General features: G+C 46.7%; 1 protein-coding gene across 1 annotated transcript in view; it reads right to left on the bottom strand.

Annotated features, from left to right (window-relative positions):
* The window catches only part of TNS1 (tensin 1), a 141,288-nt gene that overhangs the window by 47,386 nt on the left and 80,433 nt on the right, over nt 1-13,469 (bottom strand). The window contains exon 11 of the mRNA XM_044669432.1: nt 10,040-11,614. Within this exon, the coding sequence (XP_044525367.1) occupies nt 10,040-11,614 (1,575 nt within the window). The remainder of the gene's footprint in view (nt 1-10,039; nt 11,615-13,469) is intronic.

Consider the following 13,469-nt stretch of genomic DNA (forward strand, 5'->3'; position numbering starts at 1 on the left):
CACACATGCAGATAGTGGAGAATGGAGAGGAAGGGAATGGGTGAAGAAGGGGGAAGAGAATGAGAAGAAGAGTGAGAATGAGGATGAGAGGGAGGGAAAGGGGAGAAAGAGGAAGGAGGGGAGAGGGAGAGAGGGGAAATGGGGAGAGGGATAGAAAGAGAGAGAGAGAGAGAGAGAGAGAGAGAGAGAGAGAGAGAGAGAGAGAGAGAAGTCAAAAGATTGAGAGAAAAGAAGGAAGAGAAGATGGAGAGAAAAAAGAAAGAAAAGGGAGAGAGAAGGAATAGAAGGAGAAAAGGAGAAGAGAAAGAAAGCATATGTGATAGAAAAAAGAAACAGAAAGAGAAAAGGGAGATGAATGGAGAGAATTGAGAGGGAGATGAACTAGGATATAAGGGGGAACCGAGGAGAAAAGAAGAAAGGAAAAAAGTGAGGAAAAGGAGGCATAGGGGAGTACACCAACCAGAGAGGGAGGAAGATCTCTGCCGGTGGAGAGGAGAATGCATGGATTTGACACTCTTCTTGATACCCTGGAGTTTAGCGTTGTAGGCTGACCCCCAAAGGGGACAATAAAGGGGAAGGAAGGGGAGAACAGAGTGAAGTGGAAATAGAAAGGCATCCAGCCAGTGACCAAGGAGACAGACAGAACACACAAGGGACACACAGAGAACGAAGGAGAAGCAAAACAAAACAAAAAGAAAATGAACATTAGTTGGAGGTCTGAGCCAGGAATCTAGGCAAAGATGGGAGGATGGGATGGCAGAGGGAGAGAAGCATCCAGGGTCCTAGAAACAGGAGGTCCTGGGTTCAAATCTGAATTCAGACACATCCTAGCTGTGTGACTCTGGGCAAGTCTCTTAACCTCCACTGCCTAGCCCTTACTGCTCTTCTGCCTCAGAACCAATATTTAGTATTGATTCTACGACAGAAGGTAAGTTTTCTTTTTAATTCTTACCTTGGAACTGATACACAGTATTGATTCTGCCCAGGATTATACAACTAGTAAGTATCTGAAGCTACATTTGAACTCAGATCTTCCTGACTCCCAATTGAGTCCACCTCGCTGCTCCTCCACCTTGGAATTAAGTTACAGGAAAAAAAATAGCCTAACATTCACCCTCAACAGGAAGGACAGAGCCAAAATCTGGCATCAGATATTTCGTAGCTGTGAGACCCTGGGCAAACCAAAGAACTATGAGCTGGACTTTAATTCCTGGCAAAACTCTAAAAAAGCACCCATGGGGTGGTTAGGAAACATCTAGAAAAGGAAGCCACATTCTTGGCTTCATCAAAAACTGATTTCCTCTTCTGTTAGAAGGGACACTGGACTTTACACCAGTACCTTCCACCCCAGCCCTGAGACCTAGACATCCCAAATCAGGTCCTCTAGAATCCATGTTCCCTGTCCCCGAGGAAGTAAATCCCCTGATATTTAGAACTCCTGTATCTTTGTATCTCATCTAGTCGTGCACCATCTCCCTGCTGCCTCTGATCTGCTACTCCCAGGCTATCCTCTGGACTTTCACTACCATGCCTCAGAAATCTCTTCATCCTGAAGCCTCATGCTAACCCTGGAATTCACATTGGAAGATAGCATACACCTCTCTTCAGTGTCTGATTGGATCTTTCCAGAATCCCCATTTAGGTGCTCTGATTGCATTTCTATCCTGGCACCCTGGCCAACCATATCTCTTCCCTCTCCAGGTCACGATTCTCAATTTCCTCTATTACACTTTGGCAACAGGTACCTTTGTTCTCTCCTCACAGTCCCAGCTTTTTGGCTTTCTTTTATGTGTTGTCTCCTCTATTAAAATGTAAGCTCCTTAAGGAAAGGGACTGGCTTTCTTTTATTTGGATGTCCGGTGCAATGTGTGGCTCACGCCAAGTGCTTATCAATACTGACTGACTGACTAACTGACTTACTTCCCATCTGTACCTGCCCCCACACTTTTCATCTCCCCAGAACAAAATTCCCTTTCCTAGTCTCGAAAGCCTTATGTGTTTGTATTCCCCCTATTAGAATATAAATTCCATGTGGGCAGGCTTTTTTTAAAGCCTTACCTTCTGTCTTAGCATTGACACTTGGTATCAGTTCCAAAACATAAGAGAAGTAAGGGTTGAACAATTGATGTCAAGTGACTTGCCCAGGGTCACACAGCTAAGCAATGTCTAAGGTCATATTTGAACCCAGGACCTCCTGTCCCTAGACCTCACTCTAGCCACTGAGCCAACCAGCTGCCCCTAATCTCTTTAAAACTATTTATATCCTCAGTTCTTAGTAGTGTCTGGAACATAATGAGTGCTTATAAATGCTTTGTACTTATAAGTGGATTCATAGAAATTTGGGAGATTTACCAACATCTTCTCAAAAACTCTAACACTTCAGTGCTATTCTTGTAAGCTAGATAAAGAGATCGCAGGTTATACAATAATAGTTAGATGAATCCATCATTCAGCTTTTGGCAACCACTTGGAAAGAGGTCTTCAGCGGAGGATCTCAGAGCTTGTGCTGTCCTACCCTGCTACCCATGACTAAAGGCATGGCTGGCACACAAGAACAGCTAACCTACTGGATGACAGATTTATGATCCAAGAAGATTACAACAGGCTAAAATATTGGATTTAATCTAAGAAGAGGAAACTTAATATGAAAAATATGGCACTTGGGTTGAAAAAAGTCCATTTTCCCAAGGAAAAGATGAAGATGATATAGCCAGACAGCATCCTCTGAAAAAAAACAAACCTTCAGGCTTTAGTAAATCAACACACTGAATATGAATCAACAGTGTGACACAACAGCCCAAAATGTGAAATGGAAAAGCATGTTGTCCATGACCAGGGTGGTCATAATCCTGCTTTACCTGCCCTAGTAATTGTGTTTGGTTCTAGATACGTTTGGGAAAAATACTGGTAAACCAGAGATGGTCCAAAGGAGGCCCACCAGAAAAGTGAAAGACCTCAGGACCATGCCATGTGAGAAGAAAATGATGGGACTAGAATTATGATGTGCCTAGTGCAGAGAAAGCTTATGGGCCACCTAATAGCTGAATTCCATTATATACAGACCATTACAAAGAAAAATATTAGACTTGTTCTCCTCTTGTTCCCAGGAGGCAGAACTAGAAGCTAACGGTGGGCAAAAAGGCAGGTGTCTTCTTGAAAATAAGGGAAATTGTCCTGATGATTTGAGCTATCACCAAATGAAATGATCTGTCTTCAGAGGGAGCAGTTTCCTCCTCTATGAACATCTTCGAGCAAAGGATGGTTGTCAAACTTGTCAGATGTGTTGTTAGTGCTTACTCCTTCCCCAAATTACCTTTGCATTTGCTAATGTGGGCATGTGTTAACTCCCCAGAAGCAGGGACTGTTTCATTTTGGGTCTCTGACCCCTAGTAATTGGCCCAATGCCAGTAGGAGTTTACCAAGCATTTGTTGATTTCTACTGAGTTGAATTTGTCCATCCTCAGATCCCCAAAGCCATTCTCCTCTTCCTCACTGTCTTCAGGCTATTTCACCACTCAGTTTACTGAGATGACCAATGGCAGCCATCACAAGTTCCCTTAACTCTCTGTCTCACCATCTCAGAGCTTCCCTTTGCCTATTCTCATTCCATCCTCCTTTGCTTTTGCCTAAAAGTAGGAGATGGCCCTCCTCCTTGCCAAAAAGCATCTTTTAAGTGGTGATCACAATCCTTCCAGGATCTAGCTTCATCAGCTACATCCCCACACAGATATGCAGTTTGCCTCTTCCATCTCTTCCCATTCCTCTACAAACATGGCTAGTCTTCTCTACCCTTAAAAAAGGGGGGACCCCCTATCTCTTGACTTTGAAAGCCCCTCAAATGAATATTTATTTTCTTCTCATTATCAGCCAAAGTCTTCTTTTTTAAACCCTTGCCTTCTGTCTTAAAACTGATACTAAATGTCAGTTCTAAGGCACAAGACTGGTAGGGTTAGGCAACTGGTAGTGCCTTGCTTAGGGTATCACAGCTAGTTAGTAGATGAAGCAAGATTTGAACCCACAACTTCCTTTCTCCAGCTCTCTATCCTCTGAGTCACCTAGCTGCCCCACAGTTACATTTATTAAATGAATCATTTATATCCACTTCCTTAAAAGAGTAGTCTACATTAGCTGCGACTCACTCACTACCCACTTATTCCTAGACCTTTTAAATCTGGTTTCTGTCCCATCGCTTTATTGAAATACCAAAATTGCTTTCTCAAAGCTCTCAAGAGACCTCTAAGCCAAATCCAATGGCTTCTTTCATTCTCTATTTCTCCTTGGCTGTTCCTCAGCATTTTACACTGCTAACTACACCCTCTCTTCTTCGAACTCTTTTCCACGTATCTACCTGGACAATGCACTATCCTGGGTCTCCTCCTCCTCCTCTGACTGTTCTTCCTTTGTTTTCCTTCACCAGGCACTCTTTCTCAGATCTTTGCCCCCATGACTCCAGTCTTTCCCTCTCCAATCCATCCTTATCATTTTCCTAAAGTACAATTTCAATCTGATTATTCCCCACTCAAAAACGAATATTTCCCTGCCTCCTACACCATAACACCTAAGTGCCCAATATACATCCGTGTATAACGCGCTCTCCCCAAAAATGATCTTATAAGTACTAACTATGCTGCGGCTCGACCAAACTCTTCACTGTTCCCCCAAAGCCCTAGAATTTTCCAACCATCATGCCATTGCTCATGCTTTTCCCTCCAACTAGGATTCCTTCCTCCAATTTCTCCCCTCCATACATTTTTCTTTCTACTCTAAATTCTCTTACACCATGGCCAGACTCCCTGTATGGCTGCAGAGGAAGTCATGGAAGTAGGAACCGCTGATGTAAGAAATTCCACTCATGCCTGGTTGGGGACCAACGAGATTTATAGCCTTAGGGGACCATAAATAGCTACCCGCTCTACACATCTTGTCCTCGGGTCAGCTGAGGAGTGAATGAGAAGGGGGACACTGTGTGCCAGCCAGATGCCCTCCCTTTCCATCACATCTTTTCTGCCAGGCCTAAGGGGGCCAGAAGACTGAAAGGGCTGGAGATTCTTGGCCTCTGTCAAAGGAGATGGAGTGACAGTAATGGAGGATGAGGCTGCATACTCAAGGGAGAACTCCCCACCATGGAAGGGAGAAGTCCCCAACATGGAAAATGTCAGCCCAGGCAGTGAACCATGGCTAGCTCCTAGAAAAGCTTGAGTTAAACCTTGAAGGGAAAGGGTCCCAGAGAAGATTTGGTTTAAGGTCAACAAAAGAATTTCTTCACAAAAAACATGGTACTATAGTTATTATTCCCCCATTTTACAGTGTAAAACTGAGGCACAGGGATATTAAGCAGCTTGCCATGGTCACACATGGAAAGCATCAGGACTAGAATTTGAGTCTGGACCACTCTCACCTACAGGTACAGTGCTTTTTCTATTCTCCCACAGGAAGGGGCTCTCCACACTTAAAAACAGTAAGAAAAAACCAAAAGGCAATCAGATTTCAAAATAAGGAGCTCCCAGTGATGGAGCTGTCTGGTTCCATCTATCTCCTCCTATCCAGTTTCTTATCCTTTAGGTTTTTTTTTCACTGATAGCTACCTGGAGATGGCAGTCCCCAGGTTAAACCTCTCATCTCCCCACACACACATAACTATATATATTCTGTGTTTTGGTTTGGGGAGAAGGACACAATGTGGCATAGCGGACAGACAGTAGTGGCCTTGGGTCAGGAAGATCTTAGTTCTTTACTGCCTCAGAACTAGCTGTGTGATGCTGGTGAAGACACATTACCCTTTCTTCACATCAGTTTTTACATCTCTAAAATGGAGATAACAATAGCCCCAGTCTCACAGGGCTAAAATGAAATAATATGTCTAAAGCAAACCTTAAATTGCAAAACAAATATTTGCTATTTTTGTTCTCAAGTTAAAAGGTATCCACTCCACTCAACCCCTTCCCACAGCCAGAGATGGAAAGACAAGGGGTGGGGAAGAACAAAAGAGCACTGCTAAAGGGAGTCTTATGCAATGTTTCATAGACTAGACCTCCATTGCCACAAAGCAATGCTTTTATTCTCTTATTGACTTTCTATCACACTCCCCATAATAGCTCTAAAAAACCTCTTCCTTTTTCCTAAAGCACTTGTCTCCATCCCCATCGCTCCTTTCTCAACAAATGACTTCACCTCCTGTTTTAGAGACAACTGCAGCCATCCATGCTAAGCTCCCATAGCTCCTCTCTTCCACAGGTTGGAACTTCTCTATGTCCTTCTTCCATCTCTTCCTTTTCCCCAAACTCAGAGGATTCCTTGCCCAAGCTGGCTTTTTCTAAAGAGCTCTATATCCCATCTCCTCTTAACTTCTCTAAAACCTTTCCCTTCCTCATCTGCAGCAAATTGTCATCTGATGGCTAGAAGCAGGAGTCTACACTCACCCCTCACACCCCCTCAACCTAGCTTCCATCCCTCTCCTTCCACCATTGTTCTCTTAAAGGTATAACCACCCTGATACTCTCTTCCTTTGGTTTCTGTGGCACTGTCTCATCTCAACTTCCTAAATGATCCTTCTTGCTCTTTTTTTTTTCTTCTTTGTCCTTCAGGTGCTTACATACAGCTATTCCCCTGGCCTTTTTCTCTTCTCATTTTGTTAACAATCTAATCCCCCATAAGACTTCAGTTTTTATCAATTTCATCTAGATAACTGCAGAATCTAGATCTCCATCCTCAATCTAAGCAAGATGGTCACACATTTCTAACTACTTGTTAGATATATGGAGCTAGATAGCCTGCCAACATCCCTCACACTCAACATGGCCCAAAGTGAACTCATTATCTTCATTCCAAAACCTGTCCTTCCTCCTATTTTGTTAATAGCACCATCATTCTCTCGCAATTACCCAGGCTAGACATTTTTTAAATTTTTTAAATTTAAATTAAAATTTTTAATGTGAGTGTATTCTTCCTTCTTTTTCACTATCACGTTCAGTCAGTTCCCAAGTCCTATAGATGCTTCCTCCAAAACATCTCTCTCATTGCTTAGTTTATAAACTCATTGAGAGAAGGGGTTGTTTCACTCTTTGCTCCACTTTTCACCTAACTTGAAATGATCCTCTTGTCCATGAATTCCTAGACCACTGTTTCATCTTTTTGTGTATTTAATCATTTTCTAACATGTATTACAGTTGTCTGTATATATAGCCCTCCTTTTGTGTTACCTTTGGAAAGCAACTTAATTTCCTTGGGCCTCAGTTTCCTCATCTAAAAAATTTGGATTAGATGGCTTTTCAGGTTCTTCCCAACTCTATATCTATGATCCTAAACCCATCAGCCAAATAGTTCCTTGAAGATAGATATTAAGTTGATTTTCAATCTTTATATCCTAGCATATAATCCAGTATCTAACACATAGTAAACAATTAATGTTTGTTGATTTGAATAAGACTGAACAAAATTTAATTGTCCATCTCTGGATCCCAAAGGCTATGAATACCTAGCTATAAATTCCTGCTTACCCTAGAAATATAAATTTCATCACTATAGCCAGAAATACTTCTGGCTGTCCAGGATGCCTGATGGTAGAGCTCTGTATACTCTGAAAATATTTTCTTCTTTCATAATCAAGTCTATTCCTAATCTCCCACAATTCCCCAAAGGATGTTTTTCTACTTAGGGCCCAATTCTTCATTTCTTCTTAAAATTTGGGAGATCCCTATCCTCAGCTTTCCCATCTATAAAATGAGGGTGGTGAGAGTCTGTCAAATGGTTCCTTCCATCTTTGATGTCCTAGCTGCCCAAAAAATTATTCTAAGTCTATGTGTATCTCCCTGGAGATCTTCAAGATCAGATCCCTTGAAGGACAGCTAGGTGGCTTAGGGGACTGAGAGCCAGGCCAACAGATGGGAGGTCCTGGGTTCTAATCTGACCTCGGACACTTCCTAGCTGTGTGACCCTGGACAAGTCACTTAACCTCGATTGCCTAGCCCTTACCACTCTTTTACCTTGGGACCAATATACAGTGTTGATTCTAAGACAGAAAGAATGAATTTTTAAAAATAAAATCCCTTTTTTCCTTGGGCTAGGGAGAATCCTGCTTAGAAGGAGTGAAATGGATCAGCTTGACATGTTAGAGGTCGGTCCATGGTAAGCTCTGTGATACTGGAAAAGTCACTTAACCTCAACTGCCTAGCCCTTATTGCCCATTATCCTCAGAACCCATACTTAGTGGCCATCCCAAGTCACAAGCATAAGGGTTTATTTTTTTTTTAAAAAAAGCAATTGAGGGCAGCTGGTTAGCTCAGTGGATTGAGAGCCAGGCCTAGAGACAGGAGGTCCTAGGTTCAAATCTGGCCTCAGACACTTTCCCAGCTGTGTGACCCTGGGCAAGTCACTTGACCCCCATTGCCTACCCTTACCACTCTTCCACCAAGGAACTAATACACAGAAGTTAAGGGTTTAAGAATATGAAAAAAAAAATTGGTAAACTCCTGTGATAGGAATGTGCCCATTATACAGAAGAGAAAAGGGAGGGTTATGATACTTCTTGGAAGTCCCATCTTCCAAAGAATTAAAACAAATCCCTTGACTCAACAAAGAGTTCTCTGTCTATAAGATATCTCTTCTTGGTCAAGTCCAAAGCAGTGAGGCCAATTCTGCATCCTCAGATGCCAAGCCCCAGAGAACTGTACTGAATCCACGGAGCTGAGCTGCCTCCCTAGCTATCCTATACCCCCTTAGGCATAGAATCCCATCAGGAACTCATTGACACTTCATCTTTCCCCCATTTCTCCTATTTGCTTTGGTCATATAAAGAGAAGGGGTGTTGTCTATTCTCTCTGCAGCTGGCACAGTGACTCAGCTTCCCCTTTAGGGAGTGGGAGTAAGGGAGAGGAATCTGTTTCTCTGCCCAGTCCACTCCTCTCTGAAATTTCCATGTCCCCTGATCAGCTGAGGGACCTGGCCCAATGCCTGATCTTGCTGCAAAATTCCTCAGGCCACCTCCAGATCTTAAATCCCCTTTAAAAATAATTACAATCAGGCTTTCCAACCAGTGGAAGCCTCAGGAAAGGGTCAAGAAGAGGAAGAATTGCAACTGCCTTATAAAAAGTGAATCATGGTTCAATGGAAAGAGTATAAGTTTTGGAATTACTGGGCCTTGGTTTGGATCCCAGCTCGAATACTAATTCACTTTGTGATCTTGGGCAAATTACATCACTTTTGGGGGGGGGCTCAAATTCCTGCACTGTAGAACGTGGGTGGTTGGCCTAAATGATCATTTCACTGAAGTCCCTTCCAGTGATCTGGTTCTATGACTAGTCAAGCAAGTATTTTTTATGGCTTATATGGCAAGTCTTCTTTATCCTACCCTAAACCTTCCATATGATCAAAAACTTTCTCTCCATGGCTCTGGCATCCCAATTTTTACCTCCTTCCTCCCGGGAAATACCATCTTCCCCTGATGGAATTGGAGCACCAGGATGGTATGGGGTGAATTCTTGTACGTAGCCAGTCTAGCCTGCTCCTAGTTCTTCCTCTACCCAAGAGAAAGCCCAAGTTAGAGAGCACAGACCAGAGATTCTTAACCTTCATTGTGTCAAGGACCCCTTTGGCAGTCGAGTGAAGCCTCTGGATCCTTTTTCAGACTACTGATGGTTGCCTGCATTCACAACTGAAGGAAATGCTAGATTTCATGAAAACAAAAATGCATTTTTTTCATCCAAGTTCTTAGATCCCCTGAAATATTCTATGCATGGACTGTGGATCCCAAGTTAAAGATACTCCACCTAGAGTACAAGTTGACATTCTCAAATAGAGGAGAAAAACTTGTGCCAATCTCCTTCATAGCAGCTCCCGCTTCTGTCCCAGATGGCTGAAGTCAGCCAGCTAAGCCCATGGAGCTGACATTCATCATATAAAAGACCAGGATGCTATCTCTCCATAGCCTACCCAGAATGCCTCCCAAAGGCTCCCTTTTATTCCCCTCCTCTCTCCGGGTCCTTCAAGAACTCAATAGGAAAAGGGAAAGGGGGAAAGTGGATGGAGTCCCTTCAATTCTTACCTGCCACCCTGTGGGCCACCAGCCCCTCCAGGTTCAAGGGCTCTTCCTCAGGGGTCTGGGATGGGTCAGAACCAGGCTCCTTTGGAGGGAGCTGAGGTTGAGTTGTGAGGCCAGGGAGAGTTGCTGGAGGTTGTCGAGGACCCAGAGGGCTGGAGGAAGCCAAGAAGGCAGCAGAAGTAGAAGAGACGGGACTTCTGGGCTGGTAATTCTGGCTGGGTACAGCTGAAGATGTCTGGTACTCATAGGGAGAGTAAGACCTCCCGGGGGAAGCAGAATCTGGGGAGATGCGGGGAGCTGGTTCAGGTGTTCCCAGGTGATGTCCCCTTGGGATGTAGCCAGATCTTGACTGGGCCAGAGGCTGGGATGGATGGGAGAGACCAGGGGGAGGCTGGGAGGCAAGAGGAGAAGCCCCTGGCCAGGCCCCAGGGACACTCTGTGACTTGTGCAAGGGGGACACAGAGGAGGCAGGGTCTAGGTCAAGCATGAGCATGTTGAGCGCTTCAATAGACTGCTCGATCTCCTTCTGGGAGGCTGCCCTGGGGAATTCGGGGAGGCCAGAGGCGGACATCTCGGCAGGAGTCTGGGGACTGGCCCCCAGGGCTGTGTGGCTCTCCAGACGGGCCCTCTCTGGTTGGCGTGGAGGTGGGCAAGGCTGCTGCTGCTGCTGCTGCTGCTGTTGCTGCTGCCAAGAATTCAGACCCCGCTGCACTGCTTCTCGACTGCTCCCACCACGAGCCGGCGCTTGGGGCAACTGAGGCTCGGTTTCTGGAAAGGACTGAGAGCGGAACATCCCGTTGGCGTCGTAACCGCAGTGGGGGTTGGACGATGGCTGCCATCCCACGTGTGGGCCCTCCCGCTGGTACCCGGAGAGGCCCTCCTGGGCTGAGAACGAGGGTCGCACGGGGCCCCCGCGGACTGCCTGAGAGAGGGGAGCTCGGGCTGGGGCTTCACAGGGGTAGCTGCCGCCGTTCACCATCGGCTCTGCTGGGTACGGCTTGTCCAGGCCGTTGGTCAGTGGAGACACCGCCTCGGGGTAGCCGCCCTCGCTGGTGTTGGTGATGCCATCCAGGGATGACAGAGTGCCCAAGCTGCCCACGCTGTGCCCATCCTGGATGGGGAGCTCATCGTCCAGGATGTCCGTCTCCCTGTCGGAAGGCAGCGCCCCGCCATTGACGTGGACCTGGGCGGGGACCACACGGCGCCCAGAGGCGGGGGCGGTGGGCCCCCCGTGTTGGCGGGAGAGACGGTGCCGGGGGTGGTCCATGGACCCTGGCTTGTCCCGCTCTAAGCCAAAGCCGCTGAGCAGCCTCTCCAGCTCGCGCTTCTCCTCGGGGCTCAGGGACTGAGGAGCGCCGGGAGGACCCGCCGCCTCATCCGTCTTGTCGGTCTTGGTGGAGGCCGTAGAATTCCCCGAATCGCTGCTCACGGACAGGGTGTGTTCCACGTGGTTGGGGGTGGCTGAGAGAGTTGGGCGGATGGCGTTGACCGCACCTGTGCTGCCGTGCAGGGAGTCCTTCTTCTTCACTTTGGCATAGAGGCTCCCGTCCAGCGGTCCTTGGGTGTGTGCCACCACCTCTGCGTGAGAACAAAGAGAGAGAGCGGCATCAATGGCCTGTGCGGGCTATTTCTGCTCCATCCCCCTGGAGACGAGGGCCAAGAGCTCTTGTGAGCCAACTCGCGGCCATGAAGCCTTCGACTTACTGCCAGGAGATGCAATGGGGAGGGGGAGATGCTGCGTCTCTCGAGCCCGCATCAAAGACTCCTAAACATCAAAGCAGCCTTAAGCGGAGGTCGAGGGACCAGCCGCCAAGTGGGCAGCTCCAAACACACAGATTCCTTCCGCCCAGTGACTCCCCCGACACCTGCTACCTGAAATGCCTTCACAGGGGGGCCATAAGCTTTCATTTCACCGTGAGAAATGAGGCCTTAAATTAAATTAAAAACAAAGGCACAAAGGACAGTCACTTAAATTCACGCTAAAATATAAATATAAATATAAATATAAATGACTGATAGAGGAGCCTTTCTTGGAAAGCACATTTTGTGTGCATGTGCTGGAGAGGGGAGGGGGAAGGGGAGGAAGAAAGGAGACAAGGGGAGGGAGAATGGAGAAAGAAGGGCAAAGAGAAGGAAGGGGAGGAAAGAGGAGTTTAAAAAGCATCCACACATCCACTCAAAGCGGATCCACAGAGACTCATGGAAAACAGGAAGACAAAGGAATGGAACGGAAGCCACATTCTCTGTGACCTGCTGCCTGAGTCCATCTGGGGCCCATTAAAGGTCAGCCAAAACCTTGGGTCAGCCTCAGTCCTGCTCCAAGCCTTCCAAAGATCTTTTGGACAGAGGCTAGCTTAGAGTAAGATCAAACTGCTCACAGGTTAGGGGCACAGACCAATACTCCTCCTCACTCCCCACCAGCACCTGTTGGTCAGTGAGAATCAGGAGGGCCGTGTAAGGTCTCTGAAGTTGAAGGGGGGAGCACAAAAGAAATAAGTGGCCTGGATGGGGGAAGACCAAACCGTTCTGGGGAAAGCTGAGCAAAGGCAGCAGGAAATGCTTGGACCAGCCCCACTGCAGGAATCACAATGTAAGGCTGGGACCAGCCCAGCTTCATGACTGGTGGCTGGCTGCTCTAGGGGCTCTGGGTGGCTCTGGGACTGCTCCCAGATTTGTTCAGTCTACACTCCTAGGAGCAACACTTTCTCTGAAAGGAAAAAGTGAGTTCTGAGGGGCTTGGGGCCAGCCCTCTGACTCAGGGACTAAGAACTTTCCCCGCCCGCCCAGAGGAACTTGGTGACTTCACACTCCACAACCAGCCCTGCCCCCCACTTCCATCCCTCCCATATGCACATACTCTATCCCCCCCCAATACTCCCACCCAAGGTCCCCAGCTGGCAACGGGTCCCTCCCAAACCCCAGTCCAGATACCAGCCTCTTTCTTTCTGTCCATCTGTCTCTCTGTCTCTCCTTTTCCCTCTTCCTCCTCTGCCTCTCTCTCTCCTACTCCCTCTTTTTCCTCCCATGCCTTTATCTCTGTTTCTCAGCCTTTCTCCCTTTTCCCATGCTCTCTCATTCTGTCTCTCTCCCACCTTTCTTCTCCTCCCTTTCTCTCTTTCCTTTCCTCCCTTGCTCTCTGTCTCCCCCTTCCTCCTTCCCTCTCTCCTCTTCCCGGCTCTTTCTCTCTTTCTTTGTCTTTGTCTTTCACACACACCCATCACCCAGACACGAGACACACAATCTAACAATAAGAAGCATTCCAGGACACATCCACACACAAACGGCAGACATTCAAACACACATTTGGGGTAAAATCCAAATACTCAAAAACACACGCACACCAAGACTTGCATACCCACCCCGTGAAGATGCAGCACAATGCCATGGACAGAATGCTAGACTAGCAAGCCCTGAGTTCAAATCCCAGATCTAT

The sequence above is a fragment of the Gracilinanus agilis genome, chromosome 3, assembly GCF_016433145.1.
Source record: "Gracilinanus agilis isolate LMUSP501 chromosome 3, AgileGrace, whole genome shotgun sequence".
Taxonomy (NCBI): Eukaryota; Metazoa; Chordata; class Mammalia; order Didelphimorphia; family Didelphidae; genus Gracilinanus; species Gracilinanus agilis.